Below are 25116 nucleotides of genomic sequence, written 5' to 3' on the forward strand. Positions count from 1 at the left end.
AAAAAATAAGGTTAAACTGCTGTTGCATTTTGGCGAGGTGATGCAGTAAGCAGCAGGGCTGGAGGAGGCCGGCCGGTGCCAGGAGCTCTCCCGTGAGAGCGCGGCCAGGCCGCGCCGCAGCCCCGCGGCTCGGGCGGGCACAGCGGATTGGCCTCCGGAGCCTGCGCGGGCCCGGCCGCCGCGGCCAGGCTGCTCACAGCCGCTCTGCGGCCGACAGCACGGAAATACCCCCTTCGGAAAAATAACAGCAACAAAAAAAACATGTATTTAAAATAAAATAGGAAAAAATTCCAAAAAACCAAACAACGGGGAAAATGGAAAAATTTACGAGCCCCCCCGATTCAGGCACGGCGGGCGGGGGGCCCGGAGCGCCCCGGCCCGCGCCCCCCTCCACCCCGCCCGTGACGCAGCGCCGAGCGGGCCGGGGGGGGCGGCCCGGGGGACCCCCGCGGGCCCGGCGGGCGGGGAGGGGCCGGGCGGGCCCCGCGGAGCGGAGCGGCTTTATCGCCGCGGCTCTGCCGCTCGGGTCGGTGCCGCCCGCGCCCCGCTGCCCCTGCCCGCCTCCCCGAGCACCGCCGGCGGGCGCGGCGGGCGCGGCGCGGCGGCCCCGTCCGGAGATGGCGGAGGGAGCATAAGGCACACTGGGTAAAAGCACATTTATATACGAACCTCGCCGAGAAATTTTCCAACAATTCCTCCGTCCGACCACCATGCACCAGGACAGGAAACGGCCGCTCGGCGCCGCCCGCCCGCCCGGCACCGCCCCGCGCCCCGCGGGCGGGGCCCGGCAGCGCCGGCTCCGCCGCTCCCATTGGCCGCGCCGCGCGCGCCGCCGCCGCCGCCTCTCGCCATTGGCCGCCCGCGGGGCGCGCGCCGGTGCCCATTGGCCGCGCGCCCGCGGCCCCGCCCCGCGGCTTCATGGCGTCGCGGCTGTGCCGGGCGCGGGGCCGCCGCCATTTTGTGCAGCGGGCGGCGAGGCGCCCGCGCGCCAGCGGGGAGCGGCGCCATTTCCTGCCCTCCCCCGGCGCGCGCCGGCAGCGCCTGAGGCGGCGGGGACGGGCAGGGCACGGTGAGGGGACGGGCGCGGGGGACAAAGCCCCGGGGAGCGGATCCCGCTCGGCCGGGGCCATCCGCGCTCCCTTGGGCCGTGCGCGGGCCCCGCGGGGCCGCACGGCCAGGCCGGGGACAGCGAGCGCTGTGCCCTTCCCTTCTCGGCCTCCTGCCGCATTATCTCCCGCTGCCATTCGAGTCCGGCTCTGGGGCAGAAGGACGCTGTGCTTAAAGCTGTGCTTGGGAGTGTTATCCTACGAGATTTTTAGGTACGGAAATGTGTACTAAGAGCCCAAGAGCTCCCAGTGTGAGGCAAGCAAAGCGTGTTATGGTTAATTCCGTAGGTGATTTCTCAGAAAAGCCTGTTCTGAAGTTGACGCGAATTGTTCCCATTGATGGGACAGTAAGCCCAGCTCTGATGGACTTACTGCCTCTTCCTGAACGTAAGAGATGTAAAAAAAAAAAACCCAATTATGCTTTGATCCAGAATAGTAGCTCGAAATTATTGCAGTCCAAAATTGTTGCAGTTGCACAAAAAGCCAAAAAATACTTATTCCCTAACAGGCCTAATGGCCAACAGCTTTTCTTCCTTAATTTATTGTTTTCTAATTGTAAATTATAAGCCAAATACAAGCTGCAGGCATCAAGTTTGTTTCGAGCTACAGCAGTGAAATACCCAAGATAAATTTCTGTTTCTGATTTTGCCAACTCCCCTTCTCCTAACAGATTATTTATAATCATCTCTGTAGAATTCTGCAGTCTCTGTTTCCCGTTCTGAAGTGCTTTATGTTTCCACCATCAGTAGTTTGCTATGAAAAGTAGAAATACACAAACCAGTGACACACCATTTAGGATAAAGCTATATACTGACTGGAAAGTAACTGACAATCAGCAGCAGACAGAGTTTTCCCACCTGGCTCGTTCTGGCTGTGTAGAAAGTTCCACAGAAAAAAATATCAGCCCTTAAAACTTATCAGGTATCCATTACTACTCATAATTAAAATCACCTGCATGTTTATTGGCAGGTAGTCAGTAATTATTGCACTGCAGACTTGACAAATCTTGCAGTAACAGTTCTAGTCTGTAGGAGATTGGAATAGAGCTTTGTGGTACTATACTGATACATATTAATTATTTGAAGACATTGATTAAGACAGTGATTAACTCACTATGTCAGCACTTTTGAAAAACTGGTTATTTTTTATATTTAACACAGTTGAAGAGAATTCTGGTTATGCCTAACATTTGTTTGGAGGAATATTTTGGAGAGGGAAATACAAACCTGAGAACTGTGCAACTCGAGCAGGACTCTACTGTAAGGGTACAGCTACATTCAAAACACCACACTGAAATAAGTGAAGATAAGGATTTGCTTTAGATGTTTATTAATCCAAGGAGATCTTCCATAATAGAAAAAACCAGAGGCTTTCAATTTCCCAGCTCTTCCTTTAGAGTTGCGTTATCCTTGAAAATGGAATGGATAAGTGCAAGTTCTAGGAGGAAGATCAGTTTTTAATTTGACATAAGTGTATCACTGAAGTTGATATATTGCATCACAAAATGCGCTATCACCACCAACGACAATGCAAAATTGTTTTGCAATTTATATAAATACATTTCTTGGAGCACAGGAAAGCAAAGTTCTAGATCCATTCTTTAAAAAGATGCTCCTTGCTAACCAGTCTAGTGACACATAAAAGCACCCTTGAAGTAAGACTGTATTCCTCACACCAAGATAAAATTCTTCCCTTGGCTTGTAAAATATAACTGTTCCAGAACTGACAACAGCACTGAAATCGGTGATTTCCCCCTATTTTTTGTCATCTGCTTTATACATGAAGCCTTCGCACTGCTGCTGTCACATCTTCTGCCACAAGGCCCAAAATGGCTCCTCTGTCCTCAAAGCTTCTCATGCATTTTTAGGATGCACCCGAAGGCAAGCAGATGCCCAAGCAGCAGATGTTCCGAAATGATTTGTCAAACTAGGTGTTCCCAAGCAATGCAAGGAGAAGGCATGCTGGAAGCACATCTGTCAGCTTTTTCTACAAAAATAAAACCCTGTCTAGAGATTCCCTGGGGGCTGGAGCACGCCTGGAAGTGCCTGTGAGTTACAGTCACACATCCCCAGCGAGTTCTGCTCTGAGCATCCCCTACAGATGCACAGCAACTACCCCAGGTCTCGCACCACCACGAGGATGGATACTCCCATCCCAGGCTTCATTAGTTAGGCTTTTCCACCTCAGGTGCTTTGCTTTCCAAGTGTCCCTTTGGTACTGGGCTAGAGCTCCGTGTCCCACCGTGGCCCCCCGTGTGCAGGGAAGCGTTTGCTTCCAGTGGAGAGGCTGGAAAACCCCTCCCGCTGCCTGGGAAGTGCCAGTGGAAGGCAGAGCGTGGGGCTGGGCAGCTCAGCAAGGAAATCCCAAAGCACCACCAAATCCTGCTACTCTGCTGATGCAAAAAACCACACCACACAGACCAATTTTCTGAAGACTGCATTTTGAGTATCATAATATATATATATGTGCATTTCATTTTTACAGATAAAAACTCAGTTTATTTTTAACCTGTATTTAAATTTTGGAGGCTTACATTAAATTAAGGTAGCTTGTTTAATATCAATTGTAACAGCAGGTGACATTTTTATATAAAAACAGCCTAAAGAAAAAAAAAAACAACCCAAACATTTGATTTAAAAGACCTGACACCAATGATCTCAAGGCAAGATCAAACGCCAATGGATTTGCTTTTAAAAAGAAAAAGGGGGCATTTAAGCCAACCCATTCACAGCCTCTCCCTGCTGGCTTCTTCATACAGTGGTTTTGATAGTGGTCCCAGAGGGAACTGTATTTTGCCTCTCTAGCTAAAGTACTAGTTACTATAGCAACTTGGAAGGAAGAAAATTGTGGCTTCAAAACTGAAAGATTGGCAAAACTTCAAATACACTGTCTGGATCAGGCAGACAACAGCACACACTAATGCTGCAAGTGCAAAAAGAGGGGGAATGAAATGCAGGAGTAGCGCACCTGCACTGCCATGAGCTGGAAAAATAACATTCTGCACAACTGGGGGGGAAAATGGCATTTTATATACCACAGCCCAGATCAGCCAATGACACTGTTGTTGTAAATAGATTGCATATGTAGGTGTTTCACCCATACACTTCAATTGACCATAAGAACTTCACGTCTCATTTACCTGCCTTAGAGAGGATAACTTTTCTTTGTGCTTACAGTACATATTTGTTCCATTTTCTAGCTTGTACAGTGAGATCTTTAAAAAAAACAAAAGACACGCAGGGTGTTGCTATTTTTTCTTTAGCAGCAATGAAATATCACTAACCCCTTTTTACATATCCGAATTCAAGTCACAACCAGAGGTGACTGCACCACAAAGTCACCAGGTACAAAACTGCTAGTTCATTTTAAATTAATAACTTGAAATTATTTTCCCCAATACATCCCTTATTTTTTATTTTTATAAACAGCAAACATTTTGCTATTTTTGTACATAGGCTAGCAGGCTTGTTTCATATGAAAGTGCTAATTCATTTACAGATTTATCAGTTATGTAGTGCTACATTAAGTGTCCAATATTCTACATATGAACAATCTTGATAAATGAAATGATGAAGATTAAGTAAGGCTATCTGATTACCTTATCTTATTTACATTAAAAGAATAGACACCCAGTAGTAGGGATAAAAGGGAAAGAAACTGGGCAAATACTCATACTGCCACAGGTGTAAAAATTAAGTCTGCCTTCTAGCTTGTACTGTAAATGAGACATTTTAAATAGTCCTGCAGCCCATGTCTAGTTTTTTTCCCTCAGAAAAAGAAAAGCTGCCTTCATGACATCCCCTCTTGATTTCCGATCTCCAAAGCGTGTCATTTGAAGCTTTAAATTCAGATTCTTCCTATCTTCAAAAAAAAAACCTCTGGTTTGCTTTCCAGTATCAGGTTGAATAATCGGGTCCCACTTCTGGGGCTTTTGTCCAATCTATTTATAAATTAGTTTAGAGTGAGTTGTAGATAACATGAACCAGTTCTGGAACCACTATTGGGAGGAACACAAGCTCTTCACTACAATCACACAGTAGCAGGAAAAGTGATAATTCAATTCATTCCTGGGGCAGGGCCTCCAAAATTAAATGAAGTTGGCACAACTGGAGCATTGAATTTGTATCCTCCATGCTTTTCAATCATTTTGGATTCTAAAACAAAACAAAAAACAGAAGGAGAAGTTTTAGTGTGTGTGTAGGGGGGAAGACAGACCAAGATTCTGTGACTGACCACTTTGAGTCCCTCAGAGATACAGGTTTAACCTGGGGTTACCCAACAAAGGAATCAGCACCCACAAGTGGAAATGAGCCAGGCCCCACAGAACAGACGGGCTGATTATTTACTTATTCTAACTTCTCAGTATTGTTACCACCATGCTTTCATGGATTTGTACTTTAAAAAGCCCACACTTCAGCTTTTGGACATGACTGTACTTTAGAAACAGGACCAGAATGAATACTGAACTTAAAAATTTGGTAACAAGCACACAATTCTTTCTGGTTAACATCAACAGACTTTGCAGTCTAATCAGTAACAGAGCACATGTGCAAAAAAGCAGTACACAGATATTGGCTAAATTTTTGGTGTTCCTATCTCAATTCAACAATATAAGCAGATACCATAAGCATTCATAAGCACTGAAGCACCAGAAAAAGCCTTTTTACAATGCTGCTACCCAAGCAGCTAATTTGGACTTTAGGTTACAAAACATAATTCTGAGAGAGAACTACCAAGTTGATCACTTTTTATTTTCAACCAGACCTGAGGATCTTTAGACACCCAAGGCGCCCATATCCATCACTGTAACTACCAGTGATTGTTAAGATATCTGGTTTTACCATCCTTCAAACACTGCTGTAGGACAGGGATCACTGTAAACCAGTTTTTACAACTCTAATACATGGACAACTGAAAATCAGGTTGGTAATTTAGGTTGTACCTTTACTACAATCTAGATAATGCAGAAGGTGGCTTGTATTATTCCCAGGCCAAGGTAACAACACTTATTAATGTCTTATGTTGGTCTTAGAGCTTTCTCCTAAATCAATATGAGCTGACCTGGGAATACAGGTCAGCTGATACTATCTGGCAAATCTGCATTTTGGCTCTGTTTCTCTGGAAACGGGCCACTAAGATGTTGCCATGGCTAATGGAGCATGGGGGGAGAATCCCTCACAGCTCCACAGAAGACAAATCTCTCAGCATATGGAAATTCTTCTAAGCTACATTAATAAGGGAGAACTGTATTTCAAATCTTTCTAACAGCATGTCCCCATGTGTGCTAAGTGGCCTAAATGCAGTGTCAGTGTGCTGTGATAGTAGGCAAGAATTTCCCACAGGAATCTGGTTGTTTAAGTTAATCTTTATGACTTCTCTGAAAAAAAAGTACAAAAAACCCAAATAAACACACACACACAAACGTTTTCGTCTCCATAAAATGCAGTAGTATAAAATTACATCCAAAAATGTCTACTGCTTGACAGGAGTCACAGTGAAACTGTACTTTATAATCATTAAAACTGGATCATTCTGGACCCAAACAAGCTTTGTGAGGTGATTTAAGCTGTTCTCTCATAAAAAGCACTTATTAAATGTGTATTCTTACTACCAATATTTTTGTTGAAAAATTTATGAATTTCTGTTTTGAAACATCTGTAGCAATTGCTCAGTAAGACACAGGACATGAGGCTGGACTGATCCCTCAACATCCAGTCCTGAATTAAGAGTGTTATATATTTTGGATTATTCTCAAAAGGGAAAACCTATGAAAAAAGAAAAATAATAAACTGAATATAGATTTTAAAATCTCTATTATATGTAATATTTAATAGGCTTAATGACGTGGCTTTGCAGATGGCACTACTTCCATAATTTAGTATTCTCCTGCCCACAGAATCCTTGTCTATCCCAGCTGGACTACGTGACATCTCAGGAAATCATTCATCAGCCACTTGATGTGTTTGTTAACATACCTGGAATTCAACTACCTTCAGGTAATCAAATAAATTGTTTTCAAATCTAAGAAATTAGGACAAATATGCTTTTATTTCCTTGGCTACCTCCCCAAGTGTTTCTAGCATTCCTCTCACCTGTGGTACTGCCACCCAGTTTGTGCATGGAGGCTGGCAATGCTAAGAGATTTCTAACAGCCCTGTTTTGATGGAGCCATTCTCAGGCTTGAATTAAAGGCCTTTTCTGTACCATGCTTCTTGAGGGCACTGACAGAGCCAAGGAGGCAGTGCTGTATAAAGGGTGCAAATACCGTGTGCTGCCCGCCGCTGATCCGCCAGGGTCGCTATGTCCTGCAGCTGCTTCCTCTGCTCCTCGGTAAGGCCCTGTGTCAAAGCCTGGTACCACGCAGGGTTACGGTTCTGAATTGCTGCAGCAGAAAGAAAACAGAAGCAGAAGGAAAGTGCTGATTAAAATGTTCTAGAACTCAAACCTTACTCACTCACTGCCATTTTAATCAAGAGTAATATTCTGTTATGGTTACATAAATCAAGGCACTTAAACACTAGTACTGCTTCTGACCTCTTCCCTACCACTATAAATTCATTCAAGCAACTCCCTCTGCTACAGAAATTTAACAATGGCATCTCCTTTCCAAAGAAAGAAATGGTTCAAGCACATATTAGAAAGCCTGTTTGGAAGTTTTGAACAGGTTCTAGTTAATAACAGTGTACGCTAAAGCTGAAATGTAACTTGTTGGCCAGGAAAAGAAATACAGTTACTTACTCTGAAAAATTGTTTTAAATATTTGATATTCATCAATAGGGTTATCTTCATCATCAATAATTGTGGAATAACCTTCCAAAGCAGTCTCTTCAGCATCATCCTCTTCCCAGTCTTCATCATCTCCATCTTCACCTGCCTGTTTTGCTAGAATTTCAAGATATTCTTGACCATCTTCATCGATGTCATCTTCATCACTCCCCAGCTCCTCTGAATTAATTATAAACAAACAAAGGTTTACCTTGAAAGTCAAGAACAATTCTTTGGAAATGTGGCTAATTATGTAAAACAGGCAGTAGAAGTAACAATACTGTGCAGGCTGGAAAGGGGGGAGCTCTTTTAACTCAGCCCAGGAAGTCAGTTTTTAAGAGGGAGTGGAAAGTAAGTCAGATATACTTAAAAGTTGTCAAAAGATGTCCAGTGTTCTACTGCAGTGCTTCATTTTTGGAATTAGGATACTCAGAAGAATTCCACAAAGGAACTCAGTATCTTCATCAGAAAAAAAATGAAACAATACTAAATAAATCAAAGGTTCTGTCTCCATACCTGTTTCCTCATCTTCTTCAGCTTCATCATCATCATCACTATCATTTTCATGCTCTGCATGACAGGCATATGCTCTTTTCAATCCATTAAATAAAAGGATAAAAGCTGGCAGGATCTGCCCAGCAACTTGATTTAAAACCTGTGGTATTTGCTCCAGATCAATAAGAGCACACAGGCCAAGCACACACATCTTTCTGTCATGGAGTCTACAAAACAGAAGAGTAGAACAGTTGCAAGTTTTGTTATGATTTACAAGCAGGTCATACACAGGCGTATCACAGAGAATTATCTCCAGAAGTACCAACACTTACCCCAGGAAACAGTCCACATCATTAAGCCACTGAGTTATGAAGTGATTGGTGACAGGCTCCACGTTATTGGGGAAACGAAGATTTTCCAACGTGTTTAATAGTAAATGAGGATTGTAATACAAAGCAGCTATGGCAACCTGGAGGCACATGGTTCGCAGTTCACTGGTTTTCACTTCTCTGGTCAGTCTCTCCAAGGCAGCTTCCACAAACAAGGGTATGCACTGGACAGTGAAAACATTCACACTCAGTGATCAAAAAATAAAACTTGTCATTCTCTACTTCAACAGTGTGGCAACATGAACACAGATGGCATAAAACTGAGTCATTTTTAATTGCCAGCAGAAGTCAGATACAAAGATGAAATGGAAATGTGAAAATATTTAATCACATGGATTTTGTGACATCCTGCACAGCAAATGTAACTTCTGGTTCTATAATCTTGTGTATTAAAAATGTGTACACTAGAAAGTCCAGAAAAATCAACTTATTTATCTTGCAAATTCCAACTGCCATATGTATATAATGAAGTCCCTGGTCCCTCTATTACAGTGATTTGGATTCTAGGAACTTCATTTTCATTCTTCATTATTTCAAAGCTATGAGGTTGACAGAATAATTTTCATTAAATATTCATTAGAATTAACTTAGAATGCAATTAATTGACTTTTTAGAACCCAGATGCTCCTGAGGTGGCACTCTTCCAGACTCACGAAAACACCAAGTTTTGCACTGTCCTAAATTCTGGAGCCAAAGTGTGCAGGAACTCTCTGCAGTGCTGTCAGTGAGTAACACTGACAGGATTATCAGTTGCACCACACGAAGTGCTCATAACAAAGCTCATCTTAATACATAATCAATTCATACTACACAATAAACATTTTAAAAGTATTAGTTTCAGCAACCAAAGTCATTACCAACCTGATCTATGCCACGCCCTTTGCACTGAAGAATAATTACTTCTAACAGCTTTGCTGCATGACATTCTGCATCTTCTCCAGCAACTCCTGTGAGGACCTGAAACACAGCCATTACTGGGGGTGTATCCCCTCAAGGAGTACTCTATACACACTGCTTTGCTTTGAAAAGCTGGTACGAATTTACCCCCTCTAACAATGCCAGCATTAACAGCCATCAGGGAAGCAGCCAAATCTACAGCAATGGCTCCAGTGACAACCAGGGACTGGAAATTGCTCAAAGTGGGCAAAACTAACCAAATGTACAAATATTCAAGAACTGTATGGATGCTGAGCCTACAACAGTTACAGTAAAGCATCAGCTACCACTTTGCTAAGGGTTATTTCCATACACAAAAGAAAAACTTCTCTTGTGCATTAATGTACTGAATTTTGTAGAAGTTTATTAACAAGAATGGGATATCCAGTGGAAGACCAAGCAATACCTAAAACTCGTGTTAAAAATTCACTGTGCTTAGCTAACACCAATCACTAAGTGGTCATGACATGCTAATTTTATATATAAGATTCCAAGAAATCACAAACATCCCAACTGGCTTGGTTTCATCTTGCTTTTAAACAAAGGCTGGCAAGAGTTATTCACCAGTATTTATATAATACTAAAATAGTTATTTACTGTAATATTTAAACATCTTCAGAAGAATTACTCAGGAAATACCATGGGCAGCACAGCTGACAGTTCACCAAAGCTCTTATAGAGACACCACATACCATATCCAGGAGTGGAAATCTGAAATCTCTACATATTACTATTAGAGATGATAAAACATTAACACACATCTTATAAAAAAGTATTCCTTTCCTCACATGGTGCTAACACTCTGAAAAGCTGTATATTCTACATTTTGACTGGACAAAGAAAGCCCAGTAATACAAAGCAGAATACAGAAACCCTGCCCAAAAGTGCCTGGACTGAGCCAGACCAACTGCATCCTGCTCCCAGCTTTCGCCACTGACGTGGCACGAACTCGGGAAAACAACTTCCTATTCCTGTCCTTTACCTTCCATCCTTGCACAGTGATTTAGCTAACAGGTGTCAGACCTTCAGCACACATCCAGCATGTGTATCCTGGCCATGGTGAGGCTGCAAATCCCAGATGGAAGAATCCACCTACCTTTTGCAATCTGTCTTGCATGCCCATATGCCCAAAGTGTATTGCACCAAACCTGCTTTGTTTATTCTGCTTTTGTTGGGTAGGATTTATTTTTCCCTTCTGCCAAAAGCATGTATCTGAAATTTTGATGCAATCTCTTTTAAATTTCTCTGCAATATCTTAGTAATTTCAGGAATCTTAGAGGATGTTAGATAGCAAAATGCTTTAAAGAGCAGAAGTCAAAAGCTGCTGTGGAAAAAAGTACCCAGTTTAACACAGTTATTTCTTCAGAGATGGCAGGTTTTGTTACAGGAATCTACTCACCTTCTTGCACATACTGTAGATCATTTCAAGATATTTTGTGTCTGACAGAAGTGTATCTGTATCAACGGTCACATAATTATGCAAGAGAGGCATCATATCTGTGTTAAGAAGAAGGATGACCGCAGTTAGGTATCATCTGTGTGCTACTAAAATCAGGTTGAAATCTCTGTCTCAATAATTACAGTTCTTGCTTAATGCTTGCCAAGGTAAGTCTGCAAGTCATAGGTGTCTTAGCAAAACAAGTCTGGTAGCAGCAACAGCAAAATAAAAATGCTTTAAGTGTAACCTCACTTGAGTGTTTTCCTAACATTTCAGTCATGATGCAATTCATTGTATGGCTGAAATCGCATCCATGAAACCCTCTGGCTCCCTGATTTATTCATTTTACTTACCAGTAAAATAATCAAAACCATCCTGCTGGAAGACTTCAAACACAAGAGGAAGAAGCTGCCACATTTGTGCAGAAACCTGTTGGCAGGTCAGACTATGAGCCAAGGAAAAGATCTCCTCGTAGAACTCTAAAACAAACAGAATCTAGGTAAATAGCATGCCAATCCCATGCACTTCTAAAAGTAAGCCAGCAGAAGTACAGATACCTAATACATGCTGCTGCAAAACTGTTCCAATCACTTGCAAACAGATCCCTTCCAGCTGCTGGGTAATCTGAAAAAAAAAATAAAAAAGAGCAGGTAATTACTATTTTCAATACTTTGGAGTTGAAATGAAACACATATTAAAATTTGTCAAAGCAGTTTCTATATATACAATATAGTTTTTAGGAACTGTTAGAAATGTCTCACATTTTAGAGCACTAAATGTGTAGGAACAGCACTCAGCTAAGGATTTGCAAGATAGCTTTCAATACAAGGTGGTTTTTGAATATGGAAGAATCTCATTATAGGATATCCTTAAAAAACAAAAGCCTGACTAACCCTCTGCACCAGTTCAGTCCCATTAAAACACTGTAGGCAAATATACAGCAAATAAGTATATAGCAAATATATACACACACATATATATATATATATATATATCAGTGATGCGGTGGTTTTCAGGGCAGTCAGGACTTGGTGAAGGGAAGGAGAGATCTTGACTCCATTTCAGAAGGCTGCTTTATTATATTATGATATATATTACATTAAAAAAGACCACACTATAACTATGCTACAAAGAACAGAGAGAAAGATTCATCAGAAGGCGAGACAGGAATAGAAAAGAATGAATAATCAAGTTCTGTGACTCCCAGAGAGTCCGAGAGCTGCTGCCTCCTGGATTGGTCACCAAGTGGAAACATCCCACACTGACCAATCGAGGAAGCACCTGCTGCATTCCACAGCAGCAGATAACAAATTGTTTACACTTGAAGCTGAGGCCCTCTCAGCTTCTCAGGAGAAGAAAATCCTAGCAAAGGGATTCTCACAAAATATCATAACTACATATCAGGAGTAAACAATGGAAATCACAAGAGGTATTTCCTGTTTCAGAAAAGAAATTAAAAACAAAAAAAACTCCAAAAATATCCCAAATACCAAACCACTTGCCAAACCTAGCATAGGATGTTTATATGGTATGGAGACCACCAGTATAAATGCTGGTCCTACAGATTCAGTCAGTGTTCCCAATTAGCATATATCAGTCCATGGAATAGCTAACGAAACAGTCATTAACCTATTGAGGGCACTCACCTTGCACAGGGACAAGTAAAGGCTGAGTTTCTGGTTTTAGTTATGCAGAACAGGATTTGAACCTAACCTGCTAAATACCTTATCTCTTGGAACACTGGTCATCCTGTGAGAGATGTCTCTAAATATAAAGGTTTACTGGTCAACATTTTCAAACTGAGTTCCTCAGAACTAGCATAACATTATACAGACTTTTAATTTAGAAGGCAAGGATTTGCTGACAAAAACAAGTACAAGCAGCTCTAACAACAAGTAAATGAGCTGAGCTGGTCCGTGGTGTGGCAGCACTGAATTCTTGGGAATTCCCTTGGGAATTTGATGCTGCTTCTTTAGTGACGTCTTCAGAACGCTACAGCTTATTACTGAACTTTTTAGTCACTAAAAAACGATGATGTATTTATTAAAGGACTGTAGCTGACTCTGTCAAGAAAGATTTCTATCAGAAATAGCATCTTTTGAATTGGCTGTGCTCTGGACAGAAGTGACTCCATTCAGTACAACAAAACAAAATGATAGAAGTTTTAATCCCAAAGGAAAATTCTCCAGGGCAGATGAGGCAGGTAAAATCCCCCATCTCTGAGCACAGCCACAAGAACTGTATTTACCCACATCGATTCTGTCACAGAGAGCAAACCCAGCCAGCAGAGTCAATGTTTGCAGCTACGTGAAGCTTTATCTGTTTTGTTTGAAGGGCAGACCTCATCAAGTCAGATGTGTGTTCCCAGCTGAGCTGACAGAGCTCCACCTGCTACAGACACATTGCTTCTACTATCTGAACAAGAAGCTGGATTCTTGTGGGAAATACTGTGGCAACGTTTGTGCTCTATTACTGCATGCATTGCATTAGAAAAGTGACCCACTCTGTTACGACTTGTCTACATGGTTAAGCACTTCATTTAACCATCTTTTTGGCCAAAAGGACAGTTTTTCATGTAACAATGCTAGGACTATAAAAGACTTTCAGTGTTCTTAGACCATACATATCAGCTTTAAGGTAATTTTTACTTACTTCCTTGTGATCTTCAACTACACTGAGAAGTGTATCAATAGTATTCAAGATTCCCATTGCTGTCACTGCTTTGTCATCACTGCCCTCTTCATCTGGACCAGTCTGGATCACCTGGTTAAATGTCATTGCCTGCACATAATAGCAGAACAACCCATAAATATGTGAAAGTTTGGCAGTCTACACAATTTCAGAAGGACTTATGCTGAGAAAATGTGTACAGATAATAGCAGGTGACTGCTCTGCAACAGAATTTCTTCTCTAGATGATAAAATTTGGATGTTAAACCATTGGAGCTGTCTTTACCCTTTATCTGCTTCTGAATAAAAATATATAAATGACATTATGTCCCATAGAAAAGAATACATTTTCCCTTGGTGAGTTTGTTTGACACAAGGTCTCCTCAGTAGCTGAACTAGACTGGAACACTTGGTAGGCATTCCCAGAGAGGACACACTAACAATTCCATTTTAATTCCAAGGCCTGTAACAGGGAAGCACTGAGCTGACCTCCTCCTTTTGCAACCATTAATACAACTTGCTAGATACGGCCATTCAAGCTCTGAATTTCTCCTGCAAATTCAACTTTATTTTCACACCAAATTTTCATTCAAAATCTACTCTTTATTTTAATATTTTAAAACAGACAAACTAAATGACATTTTAGAGACTACCTAAAATGTGCTACCAATTTCATTATTACCACTATCAGGAGGAAATATCCAAAGATTTCACAAACATTTCCAGAATTGTTCTAAGAGAAATTTCTACTCAGTGTAAGTTATGAAGCCACTTCTGATGAAACACTGTCTAAATGTAGAAGAAAATTACTTGTATCAATGCACTTAAACAGACTGGAGTAACAACAGCTATTAATTGATGGTCAAACTCAACGAACTCAATTTTAAACACCAATCTTTCCAATATTAAACATCTTCCCAAGCCACCGTAAAGTCTCACCAAGTGCTGTGTCATTTCTACTGCAATTGGGGTAACTTCTTCACTATATTCACAGATCATCTTCTGAATCACATTAGTAAGATCATCATTTTCAGTCTCTCTTATAATATGAAGCAAAGCTTGCATTACAGGTCTAATGAATGGAGTAATATATTCTTTAGCTGTAAAACAGGTGGAATGTTTGAATTAGCATTCTTAGAAAACCACAGATCAGTTTAAGAACCTACACCTGAAATAACTTTATTTACTGCTTCAGCATTAACATGCCAAAACCATGAGTAGAATAAATCATTATAGCAATACTACCATTCAGAACAAATTTTATTAATATATAACAAGAGGATCGAAATTTAAGTATGAAAACCAGAGCACTGCGGTCTGAATTAATAAAATGCAAGAATGGGAATGAATACATATACACCTTTGTCAAATCACCTGAAGTATTAAATACATAGTTTATGTTTGCTTTGTGGCTTTTATACCAGCTTCAGGAATACTAAGCCATGTAAAACCTGACTGGATCAAGATTAAATTTATTTAAAGAAAAAAAAACTAACATGAACGAATATATGCCAAGACAGATATTGCCACTGTATTTCTGATTCTATAAATCAGAAATAAATTCTATAAATCAGAAATAAAATCCAGTGCTTATAAAACTGGATTTACTGTACCACTAAGCTCTCGTTTACAGTGTTTTAATAATCATATTGCCTTATAATGTTAAAATGTAATTTATTGTATAGTTTATTTTAAAAAATTAAACTTTTCTGGCTGAAAAATTAGAGTAAATTATTACAAGTTACAATTGCAAGAGGGAAATTAACATCAGGGAAGAAGAGAACAAGTCTGCCTGAACATCACGAAGTTAACACCTATTCCATGAAAGCTTCCTGTAGCTGTAAGAAAAGGCTCCTACCTTTCTCTTGATTACTGATGAGAACTTGAAGAGCTATTGCAGCTTCCACCTTCACAGGCATTTCCCTATCATCTATCAGACACCTTCTCGTGAGTTCTAAGGCTGTCTGGAGATTCTGGTCACTTTTAAATTTGACTTCACAGAAATAATGAAGAACCCAGCAAGCCTGAAAAAAAAAAGACATGGAAGAAATTCAGATCTGCAAAACCTACAAACAGGATTACCAGCTGTTTGTACACCCATAACCTACACAAATCATTGAATCTAAGGTGCAGCTCCTGATGAATAAAGATCCTGTAAGACTTTTCAGTGAAGATGATGTTTGAGAGTGTGGAGGCTGGTCAGTGGGAGGCTGTCTTGCAGACATCACTAAACCAGTACTATGATCTCAGGTTCATCTTTGGCCACAGGTTTTGTGTGAGCAGTACAGTCTATGTGCAGAACACACACAGACCCTACCACCAGACACAGATGGGAAACTGTGCACACAGCGCTGCAGCCATTCCAAACTACACAGGGGCCACCTGTAACCACATGTAAAAACTAGTACTCATCCCTGGAAAAGGTGGACAATTTATTATGAAAAAGGTGCAGCAAGGAGAGCATCTGTGAGAAGGAAGAAGTTGCAGATTTCTGAATTCTTCAGTTGGAACAGTGTATCTCACCAGTACATGCCACACTTTCTTACCCGTGCTCTCATGTAACCCAGCTCACTGCTGAAGAGAGGGAACACATGATTCTGCAACATATATTCCATCTGATCCTTATAGATCTTTTTCTGTCAAAATATGAAGGGAAGCATATCAGTTTAAAACTTCATATAAAAATGTATTTTTATCCCAGTAAAAAAAATCACACATAAAGCATGAAGAATGTAACAAACTCTTAAGACTTGTCACTTATCCCTTTTTTAAAGTCAATTATGCAACAATTATCTCCTATATTAGTAATTAAATTTGGATCCTTCATGGATTTTTAAAATTTCCAGTCATAATAGTGACACGTTTTTCCCCAGCCATTTTTTGACCTCAAGAAACACCTTTCAGTTGCCAGCACACTCAAAGTAAAATGGTCAGGGAAGCTTGGAGCTGTGGTCCAAAGACAAGTCCATGCCATACATCTATTTTGCTACCATTTTATCTGAGCGACATCTCTAATTTCATTTTATTTCCTCTCTTCTAGATACAAAAACCAGTCCATTAAATGAGCAGCCTTTCACTGGATGCACTTTTTTCCTTTCTTCCACAAAAAAGGGAATGTAATTAAGTGAAGCACAGAAATGGTGTAGTAATTCTCACCAGAAGCACAGAACTTAAAGGAACTTAATAATCTGAACTTGAGCATGACCTATAAAACTTTGGTAATTAAGTAATTAAGCTGACATTAAACCCAAAACAATTAAGTTCAACAGTTTAAAAAAAACTGGCAGCAATTCAGAAACGTGTGAACTCAGAGCTATTTGCATTTCTTCCAAGGCATTATATGTTAGAGAAAGCATAGGGGGACCAAAAAAAAAAAAAAAGGATGAAAAGAACCACTAGATTTGTTCTGCTTACTTTTAGGAGAATTTCAGCCAAAGAACCAATCATATGTAAAGCACCATCTTTCTTGCGAGGATCAGCATTTGGCTCCGTAAGGATTTGATAACAAAAGCCCATTGTCTTCTGCAGGACCTAGATTACATGTAAGGTTAGTCAAAGTATTCCAGTCAATCACCCCAGCTACCATTCTCTGTGCTCTGAAATGCTACAATATCTAACAGCCTGCTCCAAGTCTGGAATGTGGGCAATGTTTTATGTCTTTGTTATAAACACACAATATTCTGTCAAGAGTGGGTCCTAGAGGAATTTGCAAATACAAAAAAAACATAAATAGACCAGTGCAAAATAAATTTGAAATTTCAAATTTTGGCATACTATGATATGAGAGCAGCAAAGTAAAACTTTTATTAATAGCTCTTTCAGCAAATAAACTGAATTTAGCTGGTGGTATTTCAGTATAATCCTTGAACAACTTACCTCTTTCCTTTTACTACATGATGTAAACAATAATGTCTGAGCAGCAGTTGTTGGAGAAATGAAGTCTTCAAACACATCTGTTAAATAACATTGTAACAGTTTTAAATTCCAGTCCTTTACTACAGTTCATGATCCCAATGTATTTAATAAGAAAAAAAGAGCACCCTTCAGGGTGGTTAATCATGCTTTCTTGCTAGAGATATTCCAAGACCAAAGAGTAACATGTGGTTGGATACATATGTTTCATGTTTTTCATGATGACTGCCTCTACATGTCTAATTTCAAGTTCTGTCTCTTATTTTTAAGATAAATCTTTTTCAACAGTAGAAGCAGACAACAGTCAAGTTTTGACATGGATGTTATGTGCTCTACAAACCAGCACACAGAATTAATTGGGTTAAAAAATGCTCAGTTTCTCATTTCTCTGCAGAAGAGGATTATCAGAGCCTTGTGCAATACCTGTAGTGTTTACAGGTACGCCTCTGACCTGAGGGATAAAAACTCCCAAACCCCTCCAGATTCCTTATTCTGGCCATAAACGTTCCTAGTGAAGGGAAGAATTTGTTCAGGGAGTCTGAAGTATTTTTTTTTGTGCCCAGCCTCAGAGGACTGCACAGACTTAGAGTAAACCCCAACATAAAGTAGCAGAGCACAGGAGGTGAAATGGGACAAGCCTGGAATGCCAGGCTTACTCCATAGTGTGTCATTTACCACTGGGGTAAATCTGCTCTGAACTGTGCCACGGGTGAAATTCCCTAACAAATCCAAGGCCTGAAATATTAGCTGTTTATGGCATAACCTTTAAATGACATTAAATTTATGTAGTTGTTGCTAGCAAGATGAGGACTGTTTGACTTGCAATAAAAACTTTTTAACTGTAAATGAAATACTTTCACAAGTGCACAAACTCTTGTGCCATTGCTGACTGTTGTATCCTCTCTCCTTTCCACCAACATGTCCAACTTCTATTTGGCTAATACGCTGTGTTTCTTTTTTTTTAAGATTAAATCCACCTCTGTTTTCACAAAAACACCCCATAAAATCCCATCCTTTGCATGAAATCATTTTTTAACATGAGTAGATTTCATAGGCTCACCAAATTTCATGCGGATATATTCATATGGATCTTCTTGCCAAAGCTCTTCATCAGCATCTGTATAGCACATCAAGGGGAAAATAACATCTTGGATGATTCCCTGGAATAAAAAAAGAGATTGAAAGCAGGTTAGCACTACTAAATCAATCTCTGTATTCTGTCCTGTATTTTATAGATTTTCTCCATCCTGTCGCTAACATTCTAAGACTATTTGTATTTGGAGTGGATTTATGTGGCACTTTACAAAAAAACACATCTTTTGTGTTTAGGCAGAGTTGCAATACAACACAAGATACTAGATAGGCTTTGGATAATGGCATGTGGAGATAATTCAATGCCATAAATTCAGCAGCTAACACCATCTCCAAATATGCTGTGTTAGATTGTAATCTTTAATAAATGAAAGCACAAAGTAGAGACAGCAATAAATTAGTGGCTTTGCTCATGTTTCAAGGTAACCTTCATTAAACTGGCTTAAACTCTTTCCACCAGCAATTTATAAGAGAAGTGCCTAAAATGTGAATTGTAGCAAGGCTGGAAACACTCTACAGTAGACTGACTAATATACCTGAGTCATCTATGTATTAAACCCCAAAAATGGCTTACTTGAATATGAGGTTTCAGATTCTTCCAGGTGACTGCATGAGACACTCCTTGATTGATGTAATTTAGTGTTTGCTGCAGAACTCTAGGAGCCATGTACTGCTTTTCCTTGTATTGATACAGCACCTTCAGCAACACCTAGAGAAACGAGATATCATTAGGATCTTACACTGAGCACAGCCCATTTTCCCCACAATTCTACCCTCCCTCACAAGCCTACATAAGAACCCCTCCAAACTGAACAAAACCCCCATTTATTCATTAGGCTAAAATGGGTACTGACTAAGCCTTCTACCAAATGTCATTGTTAATTTTATAAGACAATTTGCAGCTCATACTGGGTGCTTGCACATCTTTTAAAAATACCATCCTTTAATAACACAAACCGTACATGCTAATTCACCACCAACACACCCCAGGAGGCCTTGCCCTCTGAGGTTTATTATTCCATCTTCACTCTTTGGGGGCAGAAATTCAGAGCCAGCCACTGGATCAGAACACTCTCCACTCACAGCCTGATCTGTGCCTCTGTGCTGCCTCACAGCCACACAGCTGTGAGCAATGTGTGAGTGTGGAGTGATCCAGCAGCCAGTCACTCCCTTTGGTTTGCTGGCCTCAACTCTTCTGCAGTGGCATCCAGAACTCCTTCACAGGGATCCACCTGTGTTCAAGCCCATGGCTCTCCACAAATAAGGTCATGAAAAGGACATGGGACCATGACTAGTAATTAAATTACAGCTCACAGGAGAGGTTTGCACGGGTAATGCAAAGGGAATTCTCTGTAGCCCCATCCAGGTCAGTGGAAACACTGCACCTTCAAGAGCAGCATCACTAACTGGAGAGAAATGGCAAATCCTATTCCTAGGATTTCATTTAAAAAGAAGCATTTTTAGAAAATCCCAACCCAAAGGAGCCGGAAAGTATCGATCAATCTGTAATACTACCAAAATAAAAATCTAGGGAAAATGAGATTCATTATTTTGAAAATGAATGCTGTTGATACCATTTATTACACTAAGACTGAAGTGTTTTTCCCAAAGGAATTGCCTTGCACTTCAGTTTAAGGAGGATGCACTCATTCATCAAAATATTCACAGCTTTACAGTTTTATGTTCTAGATGCATTATCACTTCCCAAAATTTGAACTGCTCATGTTTTAAAACCTTCAGAATTTAGAAAGAAAGTACTCGGTACCAACGCCTAAGCACAAGGTTTTGTGGCACTAGGTATGGAGTTATGATAGAAGAGAGCAGAAGTTCCAACTTGCACGTTTTTTAGGACTATCCAAGAAGATGCATGTAGGTTCATCATTCAGATGTAGTAGGTAAAGATAATAAAAAATTAAGAATATTTTAAAGAACTGCAATGAGGAAAAACAGGATGGACGCTCTGGGGCAAATAAAATCCTGTAACAGTGCCAAGGAACTACAAGGCAGCAGTGTCCAAGCAGGGCTTAGTTCTGGCTCATGAGAAGTGTCTTGAGCAAAACAGCTGCTAACACAAGGAATAAATTCAGAGTATTCCAGCTAGGCAGCTCAGCCTGGTTTTGACAAACAGAAAGTTTAGCAATGCTGAACATACAGGACTTCTTTTTTTTTTTTTTTTTTTGGAGGGGTGGGGATTAATCAATGAGAAGTAATTATGACAATAGTATTAGCAGTATACTTCAGTTTTATACATGAACCACCTGTAGTCTCATGCCTTATATTTATCTATTACTCCTTTACTAAAAGGGTGCAAACACTTTGGAGAGTAGAGAGAGAGAACTCCATGAAACATATTATCCAAATTTATATTCTTCAGTAATTCATAGATTTCCAATTTGTGTAAAGAAACACATCCTGCTCAAAAATCTTCCACAACATTTGTTTGGCAGATTCCATGTCCTGAGCAGAGGCCCAAGATCTATCTTCTGCAGAAAAATGGAGGGCAGAATCTTAACATTGTCTTCCTAAACAAGTTACATTATTGTTTAGGAACAAACTAAGCCTGCCAAAGTATTGATTTTTAGCAGTTTTCTTTGAATACCTGAATTCTTAGGAGTTTCCTAGCTGCAATAACAATAAGGATCAAATTGGATTCAAAGAGAATGTAAAGAAAAACAAGCATTTTGTCAAACTGTTAAAATTATCTTTTCAAAGACTACTTTTGGCCATAGGCCTTTGTCAGAACTTCATTTTATCCTGGAAGTGCAAAGCAACCAGTAAGGCCTTAAAGAACATGCAATAATGATCTGTCTAATGTCACCTAGAGGTGACAGGTGAGCACCTCAGGAGGCAAAGCTGACACCACTTCCCTGAGTAGAATGTTGGGATATATTGCCTCACACTCCATGTGAAAAATGCTTTCCATACTTTAGCCAACCTTCAAAAAGCATGGATTTATGAGATACTTTCTCTACATTTCCTCTCTAAAAGTCCTATAATTCATTATAATTTCATCAGAAATTAAGAGAAATGAAACTGAACCAAGAACTGTTTGTCTGACTCAAAGGCTTTGAAGAAAACATTCTGCACTGTGAGATTTTCATAAATCAATAGTCTATTTACATTTGCAATATAATCACCTTGAAATAAAGGTATTTATGAACCAAATACAGGGAAATTTTATAATAACATACCTGAGGTTTTAAATCAATCCGAAGATTGTTTGCATACAGCAGACTCTAAAACATAGCACAAGTGGCAACCCCAAAACAGGAAGATGAGTGGAAAGGGAACATCAGAATTACCTGTCTGTAAGAGTGCCTCTGCTTGATCAGGCTTTTGCAGAAGGCTGAAAATTTAGCCTTTACAAACTAAGTAAAAATAAAACCTGTATCAGAGTATAAAAGGTAGTTCTGAAGGTCAACTACACCACAGATACCCATCTCTTTCAAAAAGGAAAAAAATTGGTAGGATTTGTCTGAAGCTCATCTGAGGGCTTGTAAGTGGAAAGTGGATTGTGATATGTGGCAAATTGATAACTTCTTGATCAGTCTTTTCTTTTAGCCCATAGACATCACTGCTTTCCATACCAATGTGCTTGAAAAAAAATACTGTGAATGAGAGCAAGAAGCCTTTTCAGCAAATAATGAAATAAGGAGTCAGTACTAACTCTACACTTATCCTAATACTCCCCCTACACTCAGTGTTTCTTACTTGCTGAACACCAACAGCAAAGGCCTTCAGGAAAACTTCAGCAAACTCATTGTACTCCTTGGAAACATTCCCAGGGCTTCCATACCTAGAATTAGAAGCAAGTATGAAAACTCAAGGCTGCAGCAGTATTACTGACTTGAATGTTTGCTTGGAGGTTTTTTTAAAATAATAATGGAAGAGAAAATACCTCTCAAAGAGCCTAGCTAAGATATGCAAAGCCCACTTCTTGCACTTCCACCAAGGCAACTCAGGTCTATCATCTTCATCAACCTGAAGGGTTTCCTTTAGGGAAAAAAAAAAAGACATTATTTACCAATTATTCACAAAGAGTTCAAATTATATGTAATTAGAACAACTACATAGTATATCTTGCTTTTAACCTTCCATTTGAACTTCTAGCTTAACAGAAGTATGAAGTAGAGCATATCTAAAAATAAATCACATGAAATATGCCTAAATGATCGATAAATTTTTGAAACAGGAAGCCAAAATAAGTTTTGCTATAATTTAAAAATAGAACTTGCATACAAGCTTCATATTTTTAAAATTTGTTTAGTCTGTTTGAAACTCCCCATATAACCTAACTTTTTTTATTTATTATTTTCTTGGCATGTGTAGAGAAAAAAGAACGCAGAAATAACATTCTAGTGAATGAAAAATACTTTAAGACAAATAGCCAAAAGCCACTTACAGCTGGTACATCCCTGTCAACAACAGTCTTCAGGATTTCTATCCACTCAGTCAGGTTTTGCTGATTTATCAACTCCAAAGGTAACGTATACTGGTTTAAAAAAAAAAAATTACCTGTTTTATAATAAATTTGTTACTTTTACAGTTTGAATTTTAGCTTTCAAATCTTTCCCTACACCATTAGAAATAGAAATTTACCTCAAAAATCAGGCTAAAGAACTCAACACCATCTAACCTATATCCTAAATACCCTCAAAGGTGCTAGAGATCTTTGCTCCAATTCAATGTGCTTATGCAATGCTAAAATGCTACTTAAATGGATGTTACTCTAATTTCTGAAGCATTTGACAGCAGTTCCAATCCAAACTGCTATATTTACACTGGTAATTCTCTGTAGGCTGGCCTCCAATCTGTCCTTAGAAAACTCATTTTCTAACTGGTTTTCAGCAAACACCCTACCTTACAGGATGGCGAGTGTAACTTTTATCTAATGCCAACCAGGAATAGCACTGCTCCAATGTAAAAGCACAAGAAAATCAGAAACCTGTGATTCATGGAGCTGAGTAGTAGAGAAAATTATTATTCAGATGTAATCTAATACTGTAATATTTCTGTCATTCACTATTTTAAGGAAAAGCATCATGCTTTAAACTATTGTTCAAGTATATAAATGTTTTTTACCTGGACAAGGGCATAAAATATTTTGAAGATCTGTTTCTGGATGAGGACAGACTGGTCTGATGGATCATTCAGGAGCTGAATGAAGCTGTCCTTCAGGACTGGCAGAAAATGTTGCATTGCAGCTATCAAGGGACTCCGCTCCTCTGGTTTCTTGTACCTTTAGAGAAGAACAAAACCAGTTTTGTAGTTGTTTCAGGTGGCTTTCAATTGAAGAAGCTCACCTTGCCCTTGTAGGCACAAGTAGGTTATATGGCAGCCCTTAACAACCTGTCACTTAAAAAGAAACCCCTAGCCAGTTCCTGTGACAGAATCAGAAATAAAGCCATAGCCAGATGGTGTGACAGATAAGAAACGCATTAATCAGAGTGCACAATTTCTCAAAATATTTGCAGAAGCTACATTGCTTCACTGACACTGGATAAAGCAAACTGAGGAGCCTCTCACAGCCTGCACTGATGGCTCTCACATCTCACCACTGAATTTGCCCCAAGGCAATAATCTGATAGAGAAGGTGGCATTCCAGGCTGTGGGGCAGACTCTGAGCAGGCAACCACCCTTGAAGTAAAACCTCAGACCTTCTGTGCTAGGGACAGCCCACCAGCTGAAAACAAGGCTCCACTTCCTTTCTCCAACACTTCTAAATTCCTGAAAGGAAATGAAGCCACATTTTGAAATCTCTGCCCCAGATTTTAACTTATACACAAGAAATTCCTAATTGATTCAGGAGTTATCACAGCAGAGCAGGATCTTTTCTGTACTGGTGTGACAATGACAAGGTAAAATATCATTTTATGATTGTACATTTGTTTCTTGATTCAGCAATCAATACTTGTCAGACTCTTGGGACTCCTCCTGTGGGAGATTTCTGGGTTAGAGGATTGAGCTTTGGTTTGGTTTTTCAAACACATTTTTGTAGACTTTTCACTAGTATTAAAGATCAATACTCAGCTTCCTAAACACTGGCAATTTTCAAAATATATCAAGAAAAAGACTACTCAGTCTGCTGCCAGATGACATGTTTATTTAAGAACTACTACAAAATACGGAGCTCCAAAATCTTGTTCAATAATACAATTTTCATACATTTTCTGAACCAGAAACTCAAACATTAAGATTAAATGTTGCTCAGGAAAATTCAGTTTCTAATTTTCACCAAAAAAAAAAAAAAAAGAAAAAAAGAAAAAGACTACAAAAAATTACTATGCAAAGAGCAGCCATTTGATATTGCTGGT

The 25116-nt window shown here is 39.8% G+C and overlaps 3 protein-coding genes and 1 non-coding gene across 8 annotated transcripts in view; 1 reads left to right on the top strand and 3 right to left on the bottom strand.

Moving 5' to 3' along the window:
• Positions 1 to 784, bottom strand: part of ZNF143 (zinc finger protein 143) — a 38591-nt gene extending 37807 nt beyond the window's left edge. For all 3 annotated transcript variants that reach the window (XM_038138352.1, XM_038138353.1, XM_038138351.1), the window contains exon 1: positions 670 to 784. The gene's annotated coding sequence lies outside the window, so the exon portion shown is untranslated. The remainder of the gene's footprint in view (positions 1 to 669) is intronic.
• Positions 785 to 905: 121 nt separating this feature from the next.
• LOC119701360 (microtubule cross-linking factor 1-like) lies at positions 906 to 13775 on the top strand. Of its 3 annotated transcripts, none has more exons than XM_038137947.1 (3): positions 906 to 1319; positions 7003 to 7102; positions 13464 to 13775. In XM_038137947.1, the coding sequence occupies exons 1-2, from the start codon at positions 919 to 921 to the stop codon at positions 7031 to 7033; spliced, it is 432 nt and encodes a 143-aa protein (XP_037993875.1). In that variant the 5' UTR covers positions 906 to 918; the 3' UTR covers positions 7034 to 7102; positions 13464 to 13775. The 3 variants fall into 3 exon arrangements, with proteins under 3 accessions (XP_037993875.1, XP_037993874.1, XP_037993876.1); XM_038137946.1 differs by lacking the exon at positions 13464 to 13775 and adding an exon at positions 7884 to 8020; XM_038137948.1 differs by lacking the exon at positions 13464 to 13775 and adding an exon at positions 7324 to 7425.
• The window catches only part of IPO7 (importin 7), a 33101-nt gene continuing 11512 nt past the window's right edge, over positions 3528 to 25116 (bottom strand). Inside the window, exons 5-25 of the mRNA XM_038137945.1 lie at positions 23885 to 24041; positions 23205 to 23294; positions 22701 to 22795; positions 22514 to 22598; positions 19377 to 19511; positions 18771 to 18870; positions 17675 to 17751; positions 17213 to 17329; positions 16345 to 16434; positions 15657 to 15822; positions 14738 to 14898; positions 13782 to 13910; positions 11687 to 11753; positions 11483 to 11608; positions 11091 to 11188; positions 9617 to 9712; positions 8699 to 8919; positions 8388 to 8593; positions 7845 to 8051; positions 7372 to 7488; positions 3528 to 5260 (exon numbers count right to left, since the gene is read on the bottom strand). Of these exons, the coding sequence (XP_037993873.1) occupies positions 5163 to 5260; positions 7372 to 7488; positions 7845 to 8051; positions 8388 to 8593; positions 8699 to 8919; positions 9617 to 9712; positions 11091 to 11188; positions 11483 to 11608; positions 11687 to 11753; positions 13782 to 13910; positions 14738 to 14898; positions 15657 to 15822; positions 16345 to 16434; positions 17213 to 17329; positions 17675 to 17751; positions 18771 to 18870; positions 19377 to 19511; positions 22514 to 22598; positions 22701 to 22795; positions 23205 to 23294; positions 23885 to 24041 (2638 nt within the window). The 3' untranslated portion in view covers positions 3528 to 5162. The remainder of the gene's footprint in view (positions 5261 to 7371; positions 7489 to 7844; positions 8052 to 8387; positions 8594 to 8698; positions 8920 to 9616; positions 9713 to 11090; positions 11189 to 11482; positions 11609 to 11686; positions 11754 to 13781; positions 13911 to 14737; positions 14899 to 15656; positions 15823 to 16344; positions 16435 to 17212; positions 17330 to 17674; positions 17752 to 18770; positions 18871 to 19376; positions 19512 to 22513; positions 22599 to 22700; positions 22796 to 23204; positions 23295 to 23884; positions 24042 to 25116) is intronic.
• LOC119702235 lies at positions 15973 to 16153 on the bottom strand. The gene has a single exon (XR_005257295.1). It is a non-coding gene; the product is annotated as a small nucleolar RNA SNORA23 (small nucleolar RNA).

Source organism: Motacilla alba, chromosome 5 (assembly GCF_015832195.1).
Source record: "Motacilla alba alba isolate MOTALB_02 chromosome 5, Motacilla_alba_V1.0_pri, whole genome shotgun sequence".
NCBI classification, from domain to species: Eukaryota; Metazoa; Chordata; class Aves; order Passeriformes; family Motacillidae; genus Motacilla; species Motacilla alba.

Coding starts and splice junctions, on each gene's coding strand:
- LOC119701360 (XM_038137947.1), top strand. CDS start 919: ATGGCGTCGCGGCTGTGCCGGGCGCGGGGCCGCCGCCATTTTGTGCAG. Junction 1,320..7,002: donor TTATCCTACGAGATTTTTAG/GTACGGAAATGT, acceptor TCCTGCCCACAG/AATCCTTGTCTATCCCAGCT.